Here is a 25147-nt window from a genome sequence, read left to right on the forward strand (position 1 = left end):
GTTCCATCTCGTCGTGGATGTATATGTTTTTGAATGTGGACGGGACATTGTTAAACAACAACGTTGACACACGCTAACGCGCCACAAAATTGTAGCAGATATCGCGTAATTAAATTACCGACAAATTTGATAACATTATGAAACACAAAGGTACACGTTAAAAGTTGCGTAATGAATGTTGAAACTTATGTAATTATCGAGTTAGGCGAGTTTATAAGTTTGCAGGGACCGGCGGCAGCCGGTTGCCAAGATCTATTTTGTAATTAAAGTTAGAAGATACGAGAAATTGCGAAGTTTGTGTTATAGTTGCATAAAATGGCAAAGAAAAACCTTAGCACCTTAACCCAGTTCCAGAGACTTAATTAGAATTTTCGTTCGTTGGTGAGTTCTACAAGAGTAATCTTTTTTTTTTTACCAAGAAATGTTTCGTGTGACTGTTTTATTCACAGAGACTTATGGAATAGCATAGAGATTCCATCGTTTGAAAATTACTAACTGATTCCAATTCAAAATTATTAGTTATTTAATACTAATATATTAATAGTAATCTGATATTAATAGTAATAGCGATTTAATAGCGATTTATTTTAAATATTTTTAAATTAGATTTAATATTAATATTAACAGTAGCAACATTAATTTAAATTTTCATATCATTCGGTATATAATTTTTTTATCGCGCAACTGGATGTATTTAAACATTGGTTTTATGCAGACTTCCTTTCGCTGCCTCCTAACTCCACCGTTTCCATATTCAGGATATCTAAAACACCTCTTGGTTTCACTATTTTCTACTTATAGAAAATTTATTCAAATTTTTATCGTATTCCGTCTTCCCTTTATTTCATAATTAAGTTTGTAAATTATACAGTAACGTTTGAAACACGTCTTATCTTTACAATCTTCACATTTTCCCGAGCTGTAACATTACTGAAAATATAATTTCAAGCAATTTTCTCGATAAGTTTCTTTGAAATTTTAACTTTATTAGCGGGTACACAAAATCCCATATCTTAATCACCTACTTTACATCCCTCAAGTATCTTCGAAAACATCTTTATCTCGAAAGTTCTTCTCATTTACAATTGTTCCACTTCTCTTCCTGCATAATGTTCGCGGTGACCTTAGCTTCGAATTTTCTTCAAATTTTCACCTCCTCAACAACGTGTCTCTTGCATCTTGATCATTAAATTTCTAGTTTCTTCGATATGGACAAAGAACAAACATCCACTCGATATATCGATACTTGATACGATCTGGTTGAAGTATTCGAGTCATGCAGCCAAAATCGTCAAAGTAGCGCAGAATGGGTCAATAAGGACAGACCAGAGTATAGGCCGTGATGATCGTTAGTCTGGTTTCTCGCTATTGTTTTTTCGATAACACTTTTCGGTGACGCACGATCGTATTTCTTCCCCGACTCTCTGCGAAAGAAAAGGATTACTCTGATTTCGACGTCACGGCGATTTGAATTAGTATTATTGAGATACGTATAATTTTGTGTGCTAGACTAGATTTTCCGCGTAGTAGTGATACACGTATGTGAATATGAGTGTGCGGAAGTATGTGTGTGCGCGGCGTCTCGAAAAACAGACGAATGCAATTGTTCCATTGGCATCTCAACCACATCCGATTCATATGGGAAATAATCTTAATAACTTAGGAAGGCCCATAAATGGACCCATGACTACCATGAGTTCAATGGTATCCAATAATATGAATATGAGTGGTCCAAATCAAATAAGTAATATGAATATGGGTGGGCCACCAATGAATGGCATGTCTAATACGAGTATTAATCATCATAATCAAATGAGTCACATAGCTGGTCCAATGGGTACAATATCTAGTAATATTGGCGGAGGTCCACCAATGGGCCATCCTATTAACATGGGAGGTTCCATGCCACCTCATGGTTTTCAAGGTCCACCGGGGATGGGACCGAAACCAATGCCAGTTTCTGCAGGAAAGATATATCCTGCAGATCAGCCAATGGTGTTTAATCCACAAAATCCTAATGCTCCACCTATTTATCCTTGTGGAGTATGTCACAAAGAAGCGCATGATAACGATCAAGCGATCCTTTGCGAGTCCGGTTGCAATTTTTGGTTTCACAGGGGATGCACACGACTATCGGAAACTGCCTATCAATTATTAACGGCAGAAGTTTATGCCGAATGGGTGTTTGATAAGTGTTTGCAATCGAAAAATATACCTTTGGTTAAATTTAAATCATAACTGTTCCGTTGGCAGTATGGTATGGAAGATGGTGAGACAAAGAGAGTGCCGAAACGCGTGCAAACGTATATCGACGAAGATCCTGGAAATCTTTTATTAAATAAATCTAAAACTATTTTAATATGAATTCTAAGTGTAACCTTAGTGTTCCTTTACTTTTATTTCAGCAATTAAGATCCACAATTCTCAACAAGTATGACTAGGAAATGGAATATTTGTTCGTTCCCTTTGTTTCTTGGTATTAATTTTGATTTTAACCAAGATGTTATATACGATAACAGAGAGATGACGGTTCGGAATAGATTTTATTATGTCATGGTTTGGTAACGAGTTAATTTTGCCGATTCGACTTTGCCAGAAGTTCGTAAGTATGCTTGGCACGTACACAGTTTCACTTGGATGTCGCGCTTCTAACGATAACTGCGAACTTCCCGGCTCCTTTTGATCTCGATGCGAAAATTTGACTTCTGCAAGGTATTCTTAAGAAGCTGCAAATGTAGAAATGGCAGAACTTTCGTCGACAATTTTCATATTCTCGCGCGAATAGGATGTAAGTCTTCCATATGGTGAGTCGTCCAACTTTAATTGGAAAATGAAAACTTCCTTGATTTACGCGCGCAGAATATTTTATAAGCATAAGTCGCACGAATGCAGAGAACACGTTGGTTCTGTAATTTTCAATCTCAACCAGTACTCAAGACTGGTATAAAGAAACGCTTGAATAAAAGCGTATAATGAATTTTAAAGGGAGGTTTTACAAGGTCTGTTCGAACTGGTTTAAATCAGGGGAAACAAAAGTGTCGATCCAAAAGCAAGAGGAACAGGTATATTGTACGCGCTAACGCGTCTCGTTGGAAAATTTATAAACACGTTTCTCTTTTGTTCCGCTTTGAATTGAACGCCGCGTTTCAGCCGTTGAATGCCAGGGTTAAAAAGTTCGGCCGTGTTTTATTGCAAACGAATTGAAATTATGCCGTGCAAGTATTATAAATCAGAAACGGAATGCTATCTTTTGTGCCATTTAACGAGAGCAGACGAGACCTGGCACTAGACAACGACGAGATTTCCTTTTCACTTCTTTTTCTTTCATTTACCAGCAAATATCGCTCGACGATTCTCCTACGCAAATTAAATGCATCGAGGAACGGGGTTCGTTGGCTTCATCGAACGAGTCTGCGAGTCATAAACTCCATTTCGATCCAATTTCGACGCTTCTGTCGGAATTTTTAAGCGGAATTCGAAGAAATTATTCGACGCTCAAAGAAACCACATCTATTTCAGAATAATCGTTTCTCACTCGTAAACATTTCTGAATCTACATTTCGTTTAACGCTCTCAAACTCTTCGATGTCTCTAAAAATATCTCTTCCTCCTGGACGTGGACAATAGTCTGTTAGCATTCGATTTTGCGGTTCGTTCGTTACTTGTGCGAAAGTCGAACAGAAATTCTATCGTCGGTCACGTTGGTCCGGTTGACCGGTAACAGAAGAAGACCACGCATCCAGGAGCGGTACTTTTTGGACAAAAGAACAGGGAAGAGGTTGATTTAATACGACGCATAATTTTCGTCCTGGCATTAAATTAATATTTTCCAGGCCTTTGTTCAGCCGTTCCCACATAACCAACGGAGAAAAGAATCTTGATGAATGCGGTTCCTTTTGCGGATCTCGTTCAACTATAGAGCGACCACGTCGTTCTTAGAGCCGACTCTTCCTTCCTTTTGCTCACTTCCCCTCTTTCTTTCTTTAAGGAGTGACGCCATAATCCAGAAGAAAGAGTCCTTTTGAAAAGGAACGCGAATTCCTCGCTCTCGTTTAGGCCAGACATTATAGGCGTTGCTCGGTTACCTCGCTGAAAGTCACGTTAGAATGAAAAAGAGGGGTTCGGCGACTTAAAGTATCGCCAAAATTAGCATTTTCGTTGTTGGGTGAATAGAGAAGTATAGTAGCGTAAACATTATAAATATTAAAATTACCAAAAGGTATAAATATATCGGAACGAGGACTTTTATATTTTTGCACCTTCCAATTTCCCGTAAATTTATAAATAAATAAATAAATATATATACCAGTTATGTAAATATGGAAATACACGTTTATTGTATGCAAATGATTAAAAATATTTTATTCGAAGTATTGCCCATCGCTAGCTATACATTTTTCCCACCTGTCTGGCAATTGGTGGATGCCACGCCAAAAAAACTGTCGCTCTTTTGAGGCAAACCAGTCATCGAGCCATTTTCGTACATTTTCGTAAGAAGCGAAGTGCCGGTCAGAAAGTGCGTGTCCCATCGATGCAAATAAATAGTAATCGGACGGAGCCAAGTCTGGTGAGTAAGCCACGTGCCAAAGTATTTCCCAACTGAACGCTTCGATCGTTTCCTTGACCGGTTTTGCTGTATACGATGGTGCATTATCACGAAGCAAAATTACTTTGTGTTGCCTTTTTTGATATTCTGGTCGTTTTTCACGCAAAGCTTGATTCAAATCGATCGTTTGTTGTCGGTAGCGCTCAGTATTAACGGTTTCGCCAGGTTTTAACAGCTCGGTGGTCTTTTTCGGTCGTCTTCCACGTTCTTCGTCCCTCGCGTCAAAATTGCCACTTCTGAATTTTTTAAACCACTCAAAGCACCGTGATTTACCAAGAGCATGCTCACCGTAAGCTTCGACAAGCATTCGATGCGATTCTGCGGCATTTTTCTTCAAATGGTAACAGAATATCAATGCTGTCCGCAAATCGTAGTTTCCAGGCACAAAATTTGACATGTTCAACGCTATTACAAACTATGCTGTTGTATGAAACTTGTATTGTTCCGAGTCGAAAATGTTTGTGAGATGTCAACAAAGACTTTTGGCATCGATGACGCAGTTTAGTGATAACTACGTTATCAGCTAGGGCCATCTATAGGCAAATTCCGGTTTCATACTTACAGACCTGGTATGCATATACAGACCACTTATGTATATACAGTTGCCTGTTGCGCAGAACCTTAGGCCTCGCGAACGACAAACGAAACAAAGATGAAGTGTTCATCGTGTAATGTAGAAGAACAAGCGTTAAGCAGATAATATGATAAAGCGATGCAAGTACGGTCAGGGAAGAAAGTTCGAAAAATGTTGAACTGCCGTTGGTAACTTGTCGGTACGGTCGAGTGGTTTAGTTTCAGGCAAGACTTCGTCCCAAGTTGTAATGAAAAAAATCAAGAGGCTGGTGTTTAACTTTCAGGCAACTTAGAAATTTTCATAAAAATTTTCTGTAAAAATTACGCGCAACCCTTTATCGAAGTTAATGTAACCGGAAGTGGCTTCGCGAAATTTCCGCACGAACATCGAATCGACCAGTTAACCTCGGTTTATCGTATTTTCAGCGACAAAGCACGTGTATTACTCTGCTATGTGTAAAACGAGTGTGGACTTCTTACAGGCAAACAAGAAGCTTAAAAACAAATGATAAAATAAATTAAATAACCGAGGAAAGGATAAAAAAAGATTACAAAATAAATGAAACTCTAGCAGTATAAATTGTAAAAATTCTGCCCGGTAATGTTCGTTTTATCCACTAAATGGCGTACTAAATTTTGAATATTTTGCATATTTTCGCGTATTATACGCATTTTCTACATTTTTACACGTCCAAACCTATAAACGCATAAATATTCACAGTCTACTTCTGATATCGCGTTGAACTTATATATCTTTCGTATATTACAGAATTTGAACCGCGGTAAAAGTAAAGCACGTTAAAATCGAATATATTTATCACGTCCTTGAAATAAACGAAGGCTGTACGGTTTCTTTGCAACAAAGGAAGGAGCAAAACGTTTCTTAACGGAGAACTCGTTAACCGGCACTTGTAACGGCTGAAACAGCCTGTATTATAAACTCGAGAGTTCTCTTGGGCCGGCTGTTTCACAAGCATATCGATTTTCCATCGAAAGTATAGATCGTTTCACGTGCCTTTCAGATTCGACGACCTCGTTATCGCAGGTTAGGCCAAGCGAATCTAAACTTGGCCAAATTCAAATCGAATTTCCCTTCTGCTTCGTTGCGTCGGTTGATTTTGACGGATTTTCGAGTCAAATACGATCGTTCGCGTATTTTCCTCTCGATACTTCGCCGATTAATCTTCGTCTCGTACTTCTTACTATTTTTGTGTCAAACAAAACGTTCGTTATTCGCATAAATCGTTAGTTACAGTTAATTTTTACTCGTATTTAACTTTTAACTGTCCGCTACAAAACCTGGGAAATTGAGAAAACTCTAAATGGGAATGTAATTTGTCGAGAAATACGAAAGGCCATAATATTTGCGAAATATTCTATATTGTCGAAACATTTGCGAAATAAACTGCCCAAGTCAAATGGATATTACTTAAAAATTCACCAATTACGATTCTGGAGCAACGTATTTTAATTAAATTTCTTGGAAGGAAAACATCGCGGAACAACATTTTTCCAATTATTTCTCATTAACGCGAACTTTCTCAACTTTTCATTCCCTTTTCCCGTACGTTGCCAAAAGGAAATAGAAAAAGCTGCGAGCATACAAAAAGACGTTGAGACATTTAACGAAACGTCGCGCCCCGAAGTGCGAAACGCAAACGTTTCGAGATTGAATGGCGCCTAGCGTTGAATTGCCAGGGACCGGAAAAGGGACCAGAGTTTCCCGCGAGTGTACACGCATCACGTAATTCCGGTTCGAGTTGAAAGGGCGGGTCGACGGTCGAAATGGCGTTGAAACGGCGCGATACAACGAACTCGCGTCTCTTAAGCGCTTAAATTATTCGAAACGCGGCGGAGGGATTAGCAAGCGTCAAAATACTGCCACCAGTTCAATCTGCTTTATAACTGATCGGGTTTAACGGCCAATATGTAACCAATAATGGCGATAACCATGTCGTTAAAAGTTGTCTGTCCATCCGGCAGCTGTAACCCCCCGTTAAAAGTAAATTTGCACTGCAACCACAATGGAACTTGCTGTTGGAACTAGCGCAATTGCGGCGACGTTTCGGTAAATATTTCAAGAACGCGGTTTACGAAAGCTCTTGTTTCGTTTCTGGCCGTATTACAAATATGTTTCGTTCGATTTCGCTCATGCATCGATTTGCTAATCATTTTACTGAACTTTTTTCGAAGGAAATGAATCGAAACGACGTTTTTTTTGTATATTTTTAACACAAGGTTTTACAGTGATTTTACAAATTGATTATATATTTCGCGAATGATAAACGAAGTTCCGCTTTACACTTGGATTTAATCTGCAAGCGAGAAAATTTAATTTTCTTGCAGATTGAAATTTGTTCAAAATTAACTACGCGATGTTTTCTTTGGCTATGAATTTAATTTTCTTTCGTATTACCTCGGTTAGGAATTTTAATCCTTCGCCTTTGGAATTTTACGACGTTTCCAAAGTATCCTAATTATTCCCTATACGAGAAAAGATACTTTCTCCAGATTTTCTGATAACCATCGTACCGTGAATGTTTAGGAACGACAATAATTTTTCATTGTACAGCGAGTTGGAGCTAATTGTAAGTAACGATATAACAAGAGTCATAACCGAGGATGCTGAAGGGATAAGTGTTTTTTCAAGTTGCGAATATCTCATAATCCTCTTCCTAGACGTAATAACCGTAGTATCTACATAACTGCCAAACTTTAAAGTACACATCTTTTCAATAAGCAACCAGCACGTGTAGCATATTGCTGTAATATACCGAATCGTAACATAATACGTTGTTTGTTATTGCGAAAGTGGATTTTCAAATAACGTTTACGAAAGAATAGAACGATAGTCTATAAACAAAATTTCATCACGGTCGTGCTCGAAATAACCGAAAATTAGTTCATGGAGTGGAAATTGCACGGTTTATTTTTTAACGAAATACGCGACCGACTTTCCGTGCAATTATAATGTAATTATCGCGGTGATTACACGGCTGTATAAAACAGTAACGATAAATTCTCGCCGATTCGTATTTATTTTCGCAACGTTAAACTTCGAGTTAATTGGCCAGCTGCCACGTAAATAATTTTTTGAATCAACAACTGAACAATTGCTAGTTTGCCATTAACGCGTGTAACGTAACAACGGTATATTTTACTTTTAGAAGCTACGAGATCGAATAAAAATGAATATTCTTCCTTTAAGATTTCACAATATGTCAATCGTCGTAGAAGGGTTATTAAGTTTTGTCTATTTTGCGCGAGCTTCGTGGTTTAATGAAAAATGAAAACTCGGTCTATTTACTTTTTCGTCGCGTCTACTTTTTAATTAAACGTCATACTATTCGCTTCATGAAGTAGCGTATAGTGATTCAAGCCGTAATTAAGAACTCAAAATCTCTCCCGTAATCCTCGAGTAAATTTGCATACAATTTTTTGATAAGATTAATAAGTACCTTAAGCCATAATTAAAACTTTTAAATTCGTCTTATATTATAGTCACATTGGTTTCACAATACGCTCCTCTTTATTACCTCGCGCTATTGTAACTTCAAAAAGTACCAACAAAAGACCACACAGATTACGTCAAAGGAAGCGAAGTACGATGCAAAGTTTAATCGAAGGTTGAAAATTCACTTCATGCTAATTAACCTTTCTCAATTATTCCAACATTATTAAAATTCAACATAAAGCCGATTTTTCTATTAAATACCACTTACCGCTTGATCTCTCGATCACGTACTCCGTCTATTGTTTACTATTTTGTTTTTGTTTTCCTTCATTAAAAATTCTATACAAATCTTGTTGCTGAAGCTATCAATTATTCTCTTCGATAAAGTTGAAATCAATGATATCGATTATATACGCAATTTAATAATACTGAATTTGATTCGTGGGGATATAAATTAATTTCATTTATTAGAAACTGATAATCGAATAATTAGATGAATAAAAGTTTCTATACGTATAACTTTATCATCGTGAGATATAATTCATTCGAGAACAATACCGTCTTTTCGAATTAACGACACGATTCTACGTCAAATTCATTAATTAAATTTATTCTATATTCGAGATGAAATTTATTCTAATTATTATTCTGAAATTCATAAGCTAAGTCGTTTAAGATTCATTCCCGCTATATTAAAAAATATTTTATATAATAATCGAAGGTTTCGTATAAAAGACGATCCCTGTCAATTTTTGTCGTTCTCCGGAAGAGCAAAAAATATTCTGAAATTCCTAATTTTTGTCAAGAGGATTCCAAATTTGTTAACAAACTCTCTTTTATCCATCAGAGAGTGCCTTGTTATTTAAAAAAAAATCGTCGAGTTTATCAAAGTTATTAAAGATATTTGTTCAATTTTATCCAAGAATTAATTCTTTGATCTTTGAAAAATCAGATATAAAAATTATCTCTTCTATCACTGACATTAAAAACCAATTTCCAGAAAATGGAGCAGAATCACTCTGCTTTTCGATTAAATCAATCGCTACTTTGACGTTATATGATAAAAAATTTAATTTGTTTAATGGAATTAACGAGGACCACATAAGCCCGGACAATTTGCGATTCAGATGCCGCGATACGAAATAAATTAGCGACTTCGCATCCGGAGATGTCGTGGCTTCTTCGCCGGAACATCCAGCCCTCATGGCCCGCTTATAAACCCCATCCCTCCGTTCTCACCATCCTGTCGGTTTAATTTCTCAATTTCGTGCACGAAACTTTTGAAGGATCGTCACGGAACGCCCCAACCGCTGCGAATTATCGATTAGTCCTCGATATACTCAGCTTCCTTACGGTGGATTTACCGAGAGAGCCAAGGGGATGATTAACGAATCTGGCGTCGAGAAAGGGTGGGGAAAGCGTTTTCCTCGAAAACGTGGGCTAGATAGTTTGGATAGGTCGCGAGTTTATGACTGGTAATACGCGACTCACGGCACAGAAAATTAATTACCGAAACGTTCGCAATGTAAATAAGCTTGTGTGTAAGTTGAACGACGAGAGAATATGTTTTTCTCGATGTTGGGATTTGAAAGCGAAGATCCAGCTTCGCAACTAAGATTGGTTTTTGAGATACGGTTACAGGCGATCTTGGCTACAGTTTGTTTAACGAGAAAGTCACCGACTTGTAACAGTTTCCGGCAATCAACTTGAGTTCGAAGTTGATCTCGCGTTTCGAGTTAGAAAAGTTCATCATTTTCTTTGTTAAATACGATCGCTATCCTGAGTAATAGGGCAAGTAATTTCGTTAAGGATATTTCGAATGAGAAATTTTCGAAAGTCGTTCAAAGGATCAACATCGCGTAAACGCAGCGTATACCCAATGTGTATTAGATTGTCCGAAAAGTTTCTTTCGTTTCATAAGGTGATGATAAATGAACAAGTATTTCTGTTTTATATTACTTTATCGAATTACGTATGATCCATTTCGTTATATTTCTATTATTACGTTCGTGCACAATTCAATAAACTAATATAAAAGAAAAAACATTGTGCGTCTATTGTTTCCTTATAAAACGAAAGAAACTTTTCGGACAATCTAATCATCTCTTCTTGCTCAACTTTCGTTGCTGTCCTTCCATCTAAATCTTAAAGTTTGAAGAGACCGAACGATCAACTATCCTCTTTTCAAATTATACAACTTCTTTTTCCTCGACTTGTGGCTCACTTTGTCTATGTCACTTTGATAATGTTCGCTTTACGTAAATTCTCGATACATGTTATTTCACTGCTCGGACTTTGATTGGGAAAGACTCTGCCTGTCGACGTTGGACAAATTCTCTTACTTCTTATTTAAATATAAAATTCGACATACATACTGTAGTATCGTGGACGAAAAGGCCCAAGTCCTTCGATCGAATAGTTTCGTAGAAAAGGCGTACGTGGCGAGCCTGGCCACCAGTGTTTACGGAACACGTGCGTGGTGGGCCTAGGAAAAGGCAAAGGGATGCTAGAACAGTCAGTGTCAGTGGAGAAGCCAGAGAATGTGAATCGAGAAGTCAGAGAGTGCGAGTTGCGTTGTCGAGATCGAGTGTTGCTAGCGTTGTCGAGAGAGTGTGGTCCGCGTGAGAGAGAGGAAGAGAGAGCGTTGGATCCGTTGTGACGTGAGTTGCAAATTAACTATTGATTTGTCTAGATTGTAATACGTTATTGCGATTAGTTCACGTTAAACAACCATCGTTCTTCTGTTTAATCAACGTCTGTACAATCCACTTATTGTAAATGAATCATCGTCAACAATAATATTTTATTCTCGATATTACAATACACATATTCCAAAAACTATTTCTACCTTTTTACGAAATAGACAATGAAGAAAGGAGAAAAGAAAGAGGTAAAAAATAACAGGAAGGTTGAAAGGAATCAGTGACCCGAATTATATCGACGTAACGAAATACAATATACACAGGAAGGAATTAAATATCGCGGAGTAATGCAGTTTCTGAGTCAATTATATTTCACGAACAATAGCTGGCCAACTTTTCTACGTTCACGATTCTGCTAACGATATTACTTGGCGGTTAATAATTCATAATTAGTTATCGCGGTTGTATCGCGTATTTTACGCATCGAGATAAATTATCGTTCGTCCGACTGACTATTAAAAGTTCTGCAGTAATAAATGAAAAAAAAGAAACATAAAGAAAAGGATAGGAAAAAGGAAGTAAAAGAGTAACGGAAATAAAAGAGCAGACTAAACAAAGGGAAAGAAAAAACGCTTGTACGTTACGGTGTCGCGTCGGACGAGTTACGTTTTCCGGCTGACATTTTATTTCGACGTAAATGTGGCGCGCTGCAACGACGTAAATCTAGCCTGTTATAACGACGACGTCGAACATTCTGTAAATTTAATATCGTTCCGTGTCACCGGTACAGCGTCGTTCGTAATCGTTTCGACGATTTTACGGATCGAAAAAAATCCGCGAGTTATAGTCTTAATATGTTTGTCGACTTTGCTTAGTAAGAGCAGATCATATTGACAAGTTGGTCTGGAAAATTCTCCTGCTCTTTCAAAAATTGTTTAACCGCCTGTTACTTAAAATTATGTGTTTTCGAAGTATACCTTAATATAGCGTCATTTTTATTAACGAGCTTCGTTTAGTTTATCTCGCTGTTTGTCTGTCTCCTCTTTGGATGGAATTTTGTAAGCGGAATTTCACCCACTTCCCGTCCAGTTAGAAAACTGAAATTTCCAACATACTCTCATTCCCGACAACGATGCGATATAATTTCAAAAAGTTGATAATTTTTTTTATTGGAAATGATCGTCTGGCTACTTTCTTCCCCATAATTGGGCTCGATGTATCAAGATTAAAAAGTGAAAAATGAAATTGACAACAAATTAAAATAACAAATTAAAAGAAGATGGTTTCTATTTAAAGAAATACTAAAAAGAAGAATACACATAATTAGTAATAAGTAAAATGAGCAGATACGTGAAATTTCACTGATTTCTCTACCGATATATTCCGACTAAAATTTAACCGACTCTTTACATTGACTTACTTTACGACTTCACATTGCTTTTCCTAATTTCGAGATCTTATCTTCCTGTAACTATTCGGAAGTCTTTAATGCACAGTCCCCTTATCTAACGAAATAATTTACCTTAAGAAACAGATAGTGCAACAACGAAACGAAAGACAAACCGCGATCTCTCGCACCCTTAATCGTTACATTTAACTCGATACTGCGATTTCCGGCAAAATAGCCGGTTACATTTCACAAAGCCGGCGATTAGCAGTCCGGAGCACGTCGCTAAAATGTTGTAATACGCTTGGACCTCTCTGTTATCGTTCAATTAGCCGATACAAACGCGTTATCAAACGGTCGTACTATCAGGCCAGCGGCTTGTTAGCGCGCTGGAAATACCGGACGATAACGCGACCATTTGCATTCCGTAGCACGCGAGCTGTAAGTTACTCTAACGAACAAGTGGCCCACAACTGGATTTCGTATAAAAGGATAATAGCGTACATACGTTCACACGCGATATACATAAATATACAGGGTGGTTGGTAACTGGTGGTACAAGCGGAAAGGGGGTGATTCTAAGCGAAAAAAGAAGTGGAAAATATAGAATAAAAATGTTTCGTTTGGGGCTTTGTTTTCGAGAAAATCGACTTTGAATTTTCGCTCGGTACGCGTGCATTTTATCGCGTCTCGTTATAACGGATCTCACTGTAGATTTTTAAAAAAATTAAAAAAAAAATTTTTTTAAATTAAACAAAAGGGAATCACCCCCTTTCCGCTTGTACCACCAGTTACCAAGCACCCTGTATGTAAAGTATTCGTAACAGTACTGATACGTAGAAACATAGTAGCGTTAAAAAAATTGTCTTTTTTTATCGAACGATTTGTTCAACATGGAGAAACGACAGAGACAAATTCGATATTTGATTCTTGGTTTTACCGGGCGCATATGAAGGAAGGAAGGAGACTCGGCCGTTCCTTCGATTCTAATAAATAATTTTTGCGTGCAACATTATTACGTTTAATATTGTTTCGCATCAATCATTCTTGATGAGAGAGAAATAGAAACAGAATGAGTATCGCAGCGTGCATATTGCGTGTTCGCGTGACTCGAATGCGGAGGTTCCTCGTATAACTATACGGCAGACCGTGTAGATTCGAGCCAGTTAATGATTGCAGAAAGAAAGAAGGTGGAAAAAAGAAACGGAAAAATTTCGTGGTTTTTGTTGTAATTTTTAATGAACCGACTGCAGAGACGGAATTTTCAGCTCGTTAATTGGACAGAGGATTTATCGTTTTCGTTACAATGCCTTGAATTTTTTTAATATTTGTCGGAATACGCCAGCTTGACCACGGCGAGGAATTTTTTAAGCAGAAAATACGATTGGCAAGCTCAGCTACAGACAGAGGTTTGATGATTTAAGTTCGTTGCGCGCGAAGTTTGGAAATTTACAGAACACAGTGCGATTTATAAATTCCTCGAGCAAAGAATTGGCTTGTGGACAAGTTAATAATTTACGTAACGGATATCGGGCGAGAATAAGGATGAGAAGAGAGTTGTAACAAAGCAAAGGAATACGAGGGCGCGAAAGAGCAAACGGAAGAATCGCGGGACGATCGTGAGATTTAGCGAATAGCTAAGGAAGATTTTCGGCGAATCTTCGGCAGAGTGGGCCGCAGAGAGACCAGACGTCCCTTTGATGCATTTTCACAGGCAGAGAAAAGGTTCTGGTTAGGATGCAGCTGCAGGATGCATGAAGAGAGCGCGGCTGCTCAAGAATGGGGTCATGAAAGGGAGTCGTAAATTCCGGAAAATTCTCGGCCCACATCCTCCGCTTTAAAGCTTCCTGAACGCGTTAAAATTGCAGGCAGTCTAGCACGATTATTTAACGATTAATCAATGGTCGATTTGGAATTCGGTGAAATTTCGCCACTTGCCGAGATCCCTTTTGTCTCTATATCTCTGTAGAGCTGTGCTTTATACGCGGCAAATGAAACGCGATATTGAACAAAATAGGTTCTTTTTTGCAAAAACACGAGCAAGCTTTTCGCGAAGGATGCGAAGGAGAGGACGAAACGTTTGTAACGATGCAGAGAGTTAATAGGAAATTGAACGGGCCGATTCATCGATGAAAACTTTTCAGTGGTTAACGCTAAAACGCTCGAATGCCATCATTTTTATCATTTTACGAGGATATTCGATCGCAGATGGACTTTCGTGCGAATTATTAAATGGTGAAATATTAAATAAAATGATAAGAAGTATATTCAATATTATAGAATGACAATAACGAAATAAAATAACACTCGATTGGCTCGTTTTTATTATTAAATAAATATCTCACGATTATATTTCATTATGATATTTGCGTTTACGGGCATCGAGAACCGATCGAATAAAAAATTACTTTTTACAACGTTCATGGCAGAATTTCTTATCAGAGGTGTATAAGAAAACGGCGTATAATAACGAAAGGGGTGTTTGTTTTATTATCACTCTCACGAATTGCATCAACGATAATGCACTGCTGCGATGAGCCAGCTGCGCGATCGCAATATTAAATCTCCTCTACTCTTGCAAAGAGCTTCTACGTAAATTTTAAGCGGAGTAGAAGGAAGATTTTTAGTTTTATTACTTGTTTTATTAGATGGTATTCTATTGAAATTTAAAAGTGATACATACGTTTATTTAGTTTCTATCTTTATCGTACTCGTATTATATTTTATATACGCGATGATATTCTTCAGTTTTTTAATCCTTCGCTTAATTTATATAATCGTCCATCAGATAATAATCCATTGGAATAGAAAAATCTATGGCCGGACGACGGACTTTGGAAAAATCTATCAAGGAAAAATCTTCGATGGAACGAAGGACTTCATCAAACACGAAACGAACTAACCCGATAAATCGAGAATCCTCTCGATTACTCACCATTCGAATCAATAAAAACCGTCGAGGTGAAAAATCCTGGAATCACCAAGGAATTAGTAACACGATCCAGTCAAGAAGCTGGTGCAGTTTCACAGTAACGAACAATTTCGATGAAGGATGATCGTAATCCTACTATCCATCAGAACCATTCATCAAACGGTACGTCTGCTTCAACTCGACATGGTAGCGAAAGAGACGTAGAGAGGCAGCTGAAAAATTTCTTCGGCGGAATTCGTTTTCCTTCGAAATTTACGTAGAATCTTCTCTCTTCTTCAAAATTGCTTCGAGGAAAATTTAATATCAGGATCGCCATGGTCGAGATTGTCATTGTTTGTCCCTGCTAATTTTTCAGCGTGAAACGACCTCGTATTGAATACGATCGGAAAATTATTCAACAACGATATAGTTTAATTAGAAGAACTTGTCGCGTGCGTCGCGTTCTATCGTTTGTTCCGCGCGCGACAAAAATATCGAAGGGCTAATGTACGAGGCTAGAGTACAGATTCTGTGAAACAGCAAACTTTGGTACGACTGATTTGTATTTGGAAAAGGGTAGCTTCGGAAAAGAGGAGAAATTTCAGGATCAGGCGTTTCATACGGTACACTCAGGAACAAATATTAGGTCGTCCGAAAAGTTTCTTTCGTTTTATAAGGAAATAATGGATACACAACATTTTCCGTTTTATATTATTTTATCGAATTACGCACGGTCCATTTTGTTCTATCAAAATAAAGATCGCAACGTTCGAAGGATTAGTTTTCATGTTTGTATAAAGATGCACCGTTGTAAAAGACGCGTCTGTAAAAGAAAGACACTTTTCGGACAACCTAATATCAAATAAATAGTCAGCGTTATCAACCCATAAATGGAGAGGCGGATTCGATGAAATCCTAAGAATTTCTATGTATGTGACAATTTGGAAAATACACGTGCATATTATTCCACAATACTTGGAATGTATCGCGAGGTGTAGCACTGTTAACGTAAACGTATGCATAGGTAATTTAAAGACTATGTCAATATGTGTCAATAGCTCACAGCATCGCACTTTATACATTTCTGAGCAGTTTTTATCCACGTGATAAAATTATCTACGTGTACTGTATCTACGTGTATTCATAGAGCATATCATTATCCTTGAAAACATTGTTTCCTTCGATCACTGAAATATCTCGCACGAAGATAAGGCAGCATATGGTCATTGTCTATATAACGAGCATCTTGCGTCAACTTTCTGTCAACCTTCTGTCAACCTTCTGTCAACCATGGACACACACACGCACAACAAACTTTACTAACGGATATTGCACGATATTTTTTCGCGCATATCATGACGGAACAATCGCAAAAATGCACTGTCGCGGCAAATTCGAGCTCTGACTGCCACCAGTAATCGCGTCACGCTGCATATTCACGCGAGATTACATATGCATCCTTCAACCATCGTATGCATATCCGGTGCATGCATAACAAACGTGTGTACCGACATCCTGTTTACCTGACAGATCTTCCGAGGTTACACATCTCCAGAGAATACGTTCCATTATGTCAACGAGATCTTCCTAAACACTCGTTCTCTTGCTTGACGTATTTTTTTTTCTCTCGTTGGGAGAGATCTTGTTAGGGGTGGTTTCATGGTGTTTCGGGAAATTATTCCAGTCACGTCCGAGCCGAAGTTTCTCTTATCGAATTTGCCAACCGCGTCGTCTCGTGCCAGTCAGCCTGTATATTCCGCACTTTTTGGTGAAATCGATTATGGCGGGGAAAATTTTCTCTCGTTCGGCTCGAAGAAGGGGATGTCCAGTGATAAATTTTTGAAAAAAAAAAATTGAAATTTTATTACTTGGATGAAAAAGGGAGGCTTCTCGTAGTATTCGGACCTCTGTCCTTTTACGCGCTGTATTTCCATTTTACGAGTTTTCAAAGTAGTTGCGAATCTTTGGTTCGAACGTGACATAACTCGAAAGTATTAATGTTTTAAGTAAATACAAAGAATCGTATGCAAACTCGTATATTTATGGACGTAACCAAGGACATGGAATAAATAGAAATTAATGGAAAAAGAAAATTTGTTTCAACAAATGTATGTTATATATGTTGTATTATAAGATTTTATACGTGTAAATAAATATACAGGGTGGTTGGTAACTGGTGGTACAAAGCGGAAAGCGGAAAATTTCTTTTTAATTTTTAATTTCTCCATCGAGACAACGATCTACAGTGAGATCCGTTCTAACGAGACGCGATAAAGTGCACACGTACCGAGCGAAAATTCAAAGTCGATTTTCTCGAAAACAAAGCCTCAAACGACAAATTTTTATTCTATATTTTCGACTTCTTTTTTCGCGTAGAATCACCCCCTTTCCGCTTGTACCACCAGTTACCAACCACCCTGTGTATATAGTATATTTTAATGATATGTATATAATTCTTATGCATAAATTTGGTTGGCTGGTACAAATAGTAAAAGACGTGAAAAGTGTACTAAATGATCTTTTGAATTTTACAAACTTCGAATCTAGGAGTTTTCAAATTTTTAATTTGCACATCGTCGGATTCGCGAAATCTAATATTTCCTCCCAGATTACACGTTTACGTGGCCCTTTTTGAATTTCCAAATTCACTCTTTGAAATATTCAACTCAATCTGCAGGCTTAATCAACCTTTACGGACAAAACCAAGAACCAGTCTCTCGATCGAGTACTCAAAGGCTGGATATTAAAGGGCGGCTGGTGCATGGTTTAATTACAACGTCGATTAATACGAACCACCCGGTCTACACTGTTCCACAGACTAGACTACGTTTCCTAGGTTCATCGAGAAATTCTTTTCTCCGCTAACACGAAACGAACGATGACTAATCATCGAACATCCGTAACGTTCGTTTCGTTCTAAATATTCCAACGAAATGTACAAAAGCCGAAGCTTACGTCGTAGCTTTTAAATCGCGTTAAATCACAAACGTCGATCGTTTCACGCTGTAAATTGGACTTAACAAACTTTAACAATTCGTTTTCTTCTACGCTTGTGCACACCTATACATATACATAGTTCTTACACACATAGCTCGTTGCTGCGTGAGGTAACAACGAAATAAAATCCACGGTTTTGGACGAAGTTTCCTCGTATAATAAATCTCGCCGCGTGGAAACGTAACTCGCGAGGATGGTAGAGTTTTTCGTGCACGGGGTTCGAGGAATAGAATGAATAGCTAGCTCGTTCCACGAGTCACCTTCGTCGAATACCTAATTCGCCTTCTTTTCCCGCGGAGGAAAATAAATCGCGGACCCTGCCAACTTATCCGATCCATCAGCAGCGGGCATGATCGAGTTAAAACTCTCGAAACTCTGTTACGTGACGAGGAACAGTCTTTTCCGCCGTTCCTACCTCTGTTTCTGCCTGTTCCTTTTTCCTTCGCTAACGTTCATTTCGCTAGCTGGTCGGCTCGCGTGTGCCTACGTGTGCACGTGTTTCAGATAAACCGACATTCTATCTGCACACAGCGTGTGTCGTCTTATGAATAATGCATACTCAATGGATTAATATTATTTTTCGCTGGCCCGTCGTTATCTTCGCCGAACACCGGTGCAATCGATGTTCGCTATACGCGACACTTCCAACGGATTTTCCTCCGAGTTTTCCATCGAATAGTTCGACCAACGCTGGCTTATACGTCGAATGGTTCCTCGATTTACTTTGTTCTTTAATTTAGCGCGTTAAATTCCCGTCCAGAGAAAGGCGACTAATTTAACGCAGAAAATGTCGAGGTTTAGAAAGTTTCCAGAGAAATTTCACTAGAAACTGTAAGCAAATGTAAACGTCTGTAGCTGAATAAGACAAGGTTTTCTTTCGCAAAGCTAAGATTCACAATACTATTCTCGAAGAACACGATCATTCGGTTAAACGGACCGTAGCTGCGCTATCGGAATAATCCAAAAGCTTCGTTCCGTTAATCGACTTATCCGTGTTCCCAGCAACTTTCCACGATTACGTCGTGTTCGGTAACCCAGCGTACCACGCGTTTCTCACTTTCTCTTCCCTAGAATCTAACACTAACGTTCCATTCACTCTTCGTGATTTTACGTTCTCTCTTCTTGGTTCGCGAGAACGCTGTACAGAAGTTCGGCGAATACCGACCGGTTGGATGTACGGGAAACTTCATAACTCTTATCCCGAACAGAGTCATAATACTTTCAACTGTTTAAGAATCCTCGCTCACACGACCAAAAAGAAGCCAGTGGAAAGTTCCCGACAAGATTTTTAGTTCTCCGCAAGTCAATTACCCTCGAGGTCCGGCTGAAAAACGCGGCAGACTACTAGTTTCTCTGGTAACCACAAGTTAACCCATTTCTTACTTTCAGAAGCAATATGTTTCGTGTATCTGTCGTGGTTTTATTTTTCCTATGTTTCTCGCTATCATTTTTCACTGTGTGATTTCTGATAAACGAGATCTCAACTTCTACTCTTTCGGTTCGATGCTATTAAAAGATCAAGGTCGAGACGATATTTATGGAAAAAAATGTAATTTAGAGAGAATATACGTTTTGTTGGTTTTGTATAATTATTTGTACAGGAATAAGAATAATTTTATATCACGTCGAATTCGGATAATATTTTATACGTATATTCGATTAATATCCGTGAAAATCGCAAAGACCGGGAAAAGTATATTAGAATGAGAAATGAAAGCGTAAATAACTGAAAGAATATCGTAACGTCCGGATAATAAGTATCAATAAATAATAATTATATGTAAATTGCTTCGTTCCGATCTTGTGTAGTAAAAGGGAGAAGTTCAGATATCGAAATTAAAAGATAATTAAAGGATAATTGCGAGAATAATAAAGAAATGAATTAAAAGGGCAGTAGTTAAGATAAAATTCCACAATTATTACAAACATCAATAATTAATAATTCTACATACATAGAAATTGTTTCGTTTCGTATATTCTGTCATAAATAAATCGTGGATTTGTATTTGTATTTGTGGGAAATTTGACGTCGCAAAAATACATATAATATCGAAAAATATAGAAGATATCGATATAATACTCGCTGCAATTTTTAATGGCCATGACAATTCTCTATTTAGGTTCCATTTTTTAAATTATATTCACAAAAACATGAATTTGCATAAATATCCACACTCGCTTATCGTTACGAGTTTCCGAATAATTTCGCCAGCCAATGTACAACTTTTAAATCGAAGAAGACATATTACACGCTACGTTATCGAGCAGGAAAGTATTAACCAGACGATTTCAAATCTTCAGTTCTCCACGTTGAATGGACGTGAATAACGCAGGCTCGAAGTAGGAGCCGGACTGCTGATTCGCTCGTTTATTAGTCTCAAAATGTTGCGGGTAGGCTGGATTCAAACGAGAGGCAACTTTTGTTGTCTTTCGTGGTTCTTCTTCTTTCGTTTTCCTCGGTACAATGTTTTTTCGTCATTATACGAGGCTCGTAGCTACGAATCGAAGACAAAGCAACCAGGAGAATGTTCGGAATGCTTCGGACGGAGATCAGGCTGGTACGGGGGATATCTTTTCCGTGTGTTGTTCTTGGCCAAGTTTCCTCGCAAACGCGCCTGCTCCAGATAATGTTCCAGCACCGGTCGCGTATACCGAAGTTGTCTCTACTTTCAGCTTTCAACGTATCAATATTCCGAATGGTAGTAGCGAAACTTAAGCTCGCTAGACGTCTTTCGAATTTTATATCGATCTTTAATTCTATACATCTGATGCATTTAATAAGAAATATAAGAAATATTGCCACTATGGTAAACGATGTTGGCACAAAAGTTCCTGAAATTCGTAGTATATCAACTTTAAACATGCAGCTCGCAAACTATTTCGCACTTCCAAATTTCCTCTGAATACAAAGGCACCTTTACTTGAATGGCAACAGCAACAAGAATAAAGAAAAAGCGATATAATTTTCAAATTCGTTTATTTCACGCCAGAATTAAATCGTTGAAAATCACGTGGGACAACGAGAGGCTGAGGTGACCGGCATGGTGACGCGAGGATGGCGAATTCAGCGGAGATCAGCTTTGCAGCTTATTGGGAATTAAGCCGCTTAAACGCCTCCGCTCTGAAGGAGCAGCGAACTCGCGAGCGAACCAGCGTCGAGAAAATGCGGTGTTCGTCGAGACACGCCACGCCGCGCCGTGAAACGCGAGAATTATTCACTCTCGCTCCGCGTCTCGTTTTCCCTCGTCGTTTTTCTCCCCCTTCCTTTTCCTTCCTTCTTTTCTTTTCATTTCTCCTCCCTCTTTTTTTTCTACCTTTACGTTCGCCATCCTCTTTCGCCACCACCGTTGATATTGACATTTTCCCGCGGCGACGCGTTTCTTTTTCGCCCCGGCCAACGTTAATCCGCGCGCAATCGAGCGAATTCAAAGGAGAAACTACGGCCGCTGCGTTCATTTCGTCCTCCAGTTCGTTTTCTATCACCCACGACCGTGGGTCATCTTCCCACGGGAAGTGGAAATATTTTTTATATTTCGAACTGCAGCTGGTTATCGAAGTGTCTTTTCCTTTTTTTTTTTTTTTTTTCTACACACAGCTTTAAACGGCAATGATACAGCCACCGCTATACGGTGGTCTTTAGGCGATTTAGTTTTAAAGAGCAAATGGCGGAGAGAATTTGAATGGGTTTTCGCATCTGTGTGTCGCGTTTTAGAAATTCTATTCGCCGTTGAATTGGATTTCAGTTGGGAATTTATTCGCGGGAATTTTTTTACGATATGGATTCACGAGTTTATAGAATGCAATAAAATAGGATAGTAGAAGTTCGATTTTAACTCTGAATCCTTTGTACGTGAATTTTTCCTAATATCTAAAAATAATCGAACTACTATAATGTATTTAACAAGTTCTAAACGATTAATTTTCATTAGGAGAAATCTCGAAACGATAGAAGTAACGATAATCCGAAATATAGAAATGTTACGATGCATCGAAACGAGAGATTTCGTATATTCGAGTTTCACAGAGTTCTTTAGCGTTGGTTCAAATTTCAAGCAAGGCTTTATTCAAGAAAATGTTTTTACAATGTAAAGCTCCGAGTCTATAGAACACGATAAAGTACGATACAATGGTAGAAATTCGGGTTTAATCTCTGAATACCTTGCTAAGGTAGCATATACGATCGAGAATACCTAGATATTGATATTTAACAGTTTAATGGTCCAATGAAACTCGAAAATCTACTGGTAATTTTTTTTTTTTTTTTTCTAACAGAGGAAACGTAGAAACGGACTAATTTTTCCCTTTTCTTTTTCCCTTTAATATCTTATGCCTCACGTATGGAACAATAGAATGAAATGGATCAAACCGAACGTACGAACGATGGTGAATAGTTCGTTTTCCAGCGCTCGGTTTTTCGACGTCTATGAAATTCCTGTTCCGCCACTGTTATTGTCATGAATAAAAAAAGAGCGAGAGAGAAAAAGATATATATATATATATATATATATCTTTTTTTTTCTATATATATATATATATATATATATATAGAAAGAGAGAGAAAGAAAATGGAGAAAAATTGGAAATTTAAGTACAAAGTCCTCTCTTTTCTTCTTTCTATAACAAATCTAGGAGTTGTTTTTTCTGCTACTGGTATATACGTTCTGATGGTTATAGTTACGTTCAAAAACACAAGATTCAAATTGGATCGTAGCTCTCGAAAGTTTTCGCCGTTCTGAAATTACCGATAGAAGCAGAAACTTCGGCCATTTCAACGATCTAATAGGTTGATTCCTGATATCGATTATAGCGCCGGGGCAAGTTCGCGTAATGCAGGTTTTTACCAGCGTTAAAATATTACACCCGAGCAACGACGAAATTAATTGGAATGCAAATTCACTCTTTGAGATTTCTGAAACGTTTTCAGGTATATTTTACCGGTCGTTTGTTCGACTACTTTAATTTTTTGCAAAGTCACATACATGTGGGATGGTGTGACGTCAGGGAAGGACGTGGCGTGAGAGGTAATTGTTTATAAACGTTGTCAAGATATGTTAATGTTGTCAAGGAGTGTTGTGAGCGTTACCAAGGTTTGTTAAGGGAAAAATGAGCATGGAAAATGCTGTCAGAGTTGAATTTATCGTGGTCGTGTGAAGTTCCTTGTGTTGTTGTGTCGTAGAATTAGTGAGAAACGAATACGCGAAACGCGGTATTATATTCGATTTCGTGCGAGTGCAAGGATATTGTATTTGTTGAGGTTATTCGATGTGTAATCAGAGAAAACTAGTGGATAAATTGTAAGGCAGAAAATATATTTAAATATAAGCGTAATTATAAATAAGAATACAATTTGAGCTGGTCCAGATCCGCACGCTAGCTGTGTTACCCAATAACTGAAAACCCCGAAGCCAACGTCGCCTGTCTACTGTTTATGGTCTGACTTCGTCGCAGTCTTTTGTCTACGCGCTGTCGATGGCTTCAGTGCTTGAGAAACTAAAAAGACCAGATGTAGAGTTTTCTTATAAGTGGTGACCACTTCAACGCCCTCCCTAAAACTCTACATCTCCACAAACAATTATCTCAAATTTACAAATTATCTCTTAATATTTTTCTAACTCTTGTCGTAAATATCTGAAAATTAATTTGTCAATGCCTTCACAAGTACATTTGCCAGACGCCTTTCTCTTTTTCATTCAAATTAATTTATTACAAAAAAAATACTAGAAGACTAAACAGATCATGTAGAGTTTTTCTTTTTTTTTTTTAGAAGTGATAACCACTTCGACAGTATTTATCATACTGTTTTCCATTAACTTATAATATAACATTCCTACATACATACAGAGTTAGCCAATAAGAAGTACCATCTGAAATACTTATTGGTTTTATCTAAAACATTTTAAACGGTTATTCGATAAATTTTCCAAGCTCTTAACAAAAAAAATCTTCTTATAAAAGAAACGAAACATTCAATATATAGCTGGACTGCATGATTTCCACTATACTCTCGATATTGAGACTTCTTACGCGTCAAAGACAACACGGAGCACGAAGCTGCAGTTCCAAGTACACGTTCATACACATGTCACGTGCCAACTCACATTGGATTTTGCGTGTTTGATGTACGTTTGTAGCTGGACATCTATCTGGTCTTTACATCGGAGAACGTAGCTGTCCTATTTGATCTTCTCCTAGTTTGATTTTTGCGTTTCGAAGCTGGTCACGATCCTTTAGACGTGCATCAAGAGCAGAGCAGAAGGATAGAGGAAGTGGAACACGTTGGATCCTCTCAGCAGAGTTTGTCGGAGTTCGTTAATTCCTCTACCGAGGGTTGGTTACCCTTTATGGCTGACGAATGAGTGGTTGATAATGGCGGGACTTTTTGGTCGACTACTGGTCTTGATTGGAGGACACTGCCACATTGTGGTTAGATTCGAACGAAACTGTTTCAGGGACAGTGTGCTAGTGCTAGAGATGATTTTGTCGTTATTCGATGCGCTATGTTTCGGATTTCAAGTTCTATTTAAATCCTTCGGTCGTTACATTTTTGTTTTGTAATCTAAATTTTGGTTAATTTTAG

General features: G+C 38.0%; 1 protein-coding gene and 1 long non-coding RNA gene across 3 annotated transcripts in view; one reads left to right on the forward strand and one right to left on the reverse strand.

Annotated features, from left to right (window-relative positions):
- LOC138183657 (uncharacterized) overlaps nt 1–25147 on the reverse strand; it is a 153953-nt gene that overhangs the window by 53608 nt on the left and 75198 nt on the right. The window lies entirely within an intron of this gene.
- Nucleotides 1549–2238, forward strand: LOC138183221 (protein pygopus-like). Its single transcript, XM_069119892.1, has one exon. The coding sequence runs from the start codon at nt 1549–1551 to the stop codon at nt 2236–2238; it is 690 nt and encodes a 229-aa protein (XP_068975993.1).

This window comes from Bombus flavifrons, chromosome 9, assembly GCF_040668555.2.
Source record: "Bombus flavifrons isolate JBK064 chromosome 9, iyBomFlav1_principal, whole genome shotgun sequence".
NCBI lineage: Eukaryota > Metazoa > Arthropoda > Insecta > Hymenoptera > Apidae > Bombus > Bombus flavifrons.

Excerpts from the sequence above, each read along its gene's own strand:
- LOC138183221 (XM_069119892.1), top strand. The coding sequence starts at position 1,549 with ATGAGTGTGCGGAAGTATGTGTGTGCGCGGCGTCTCGAAAAACAGACG.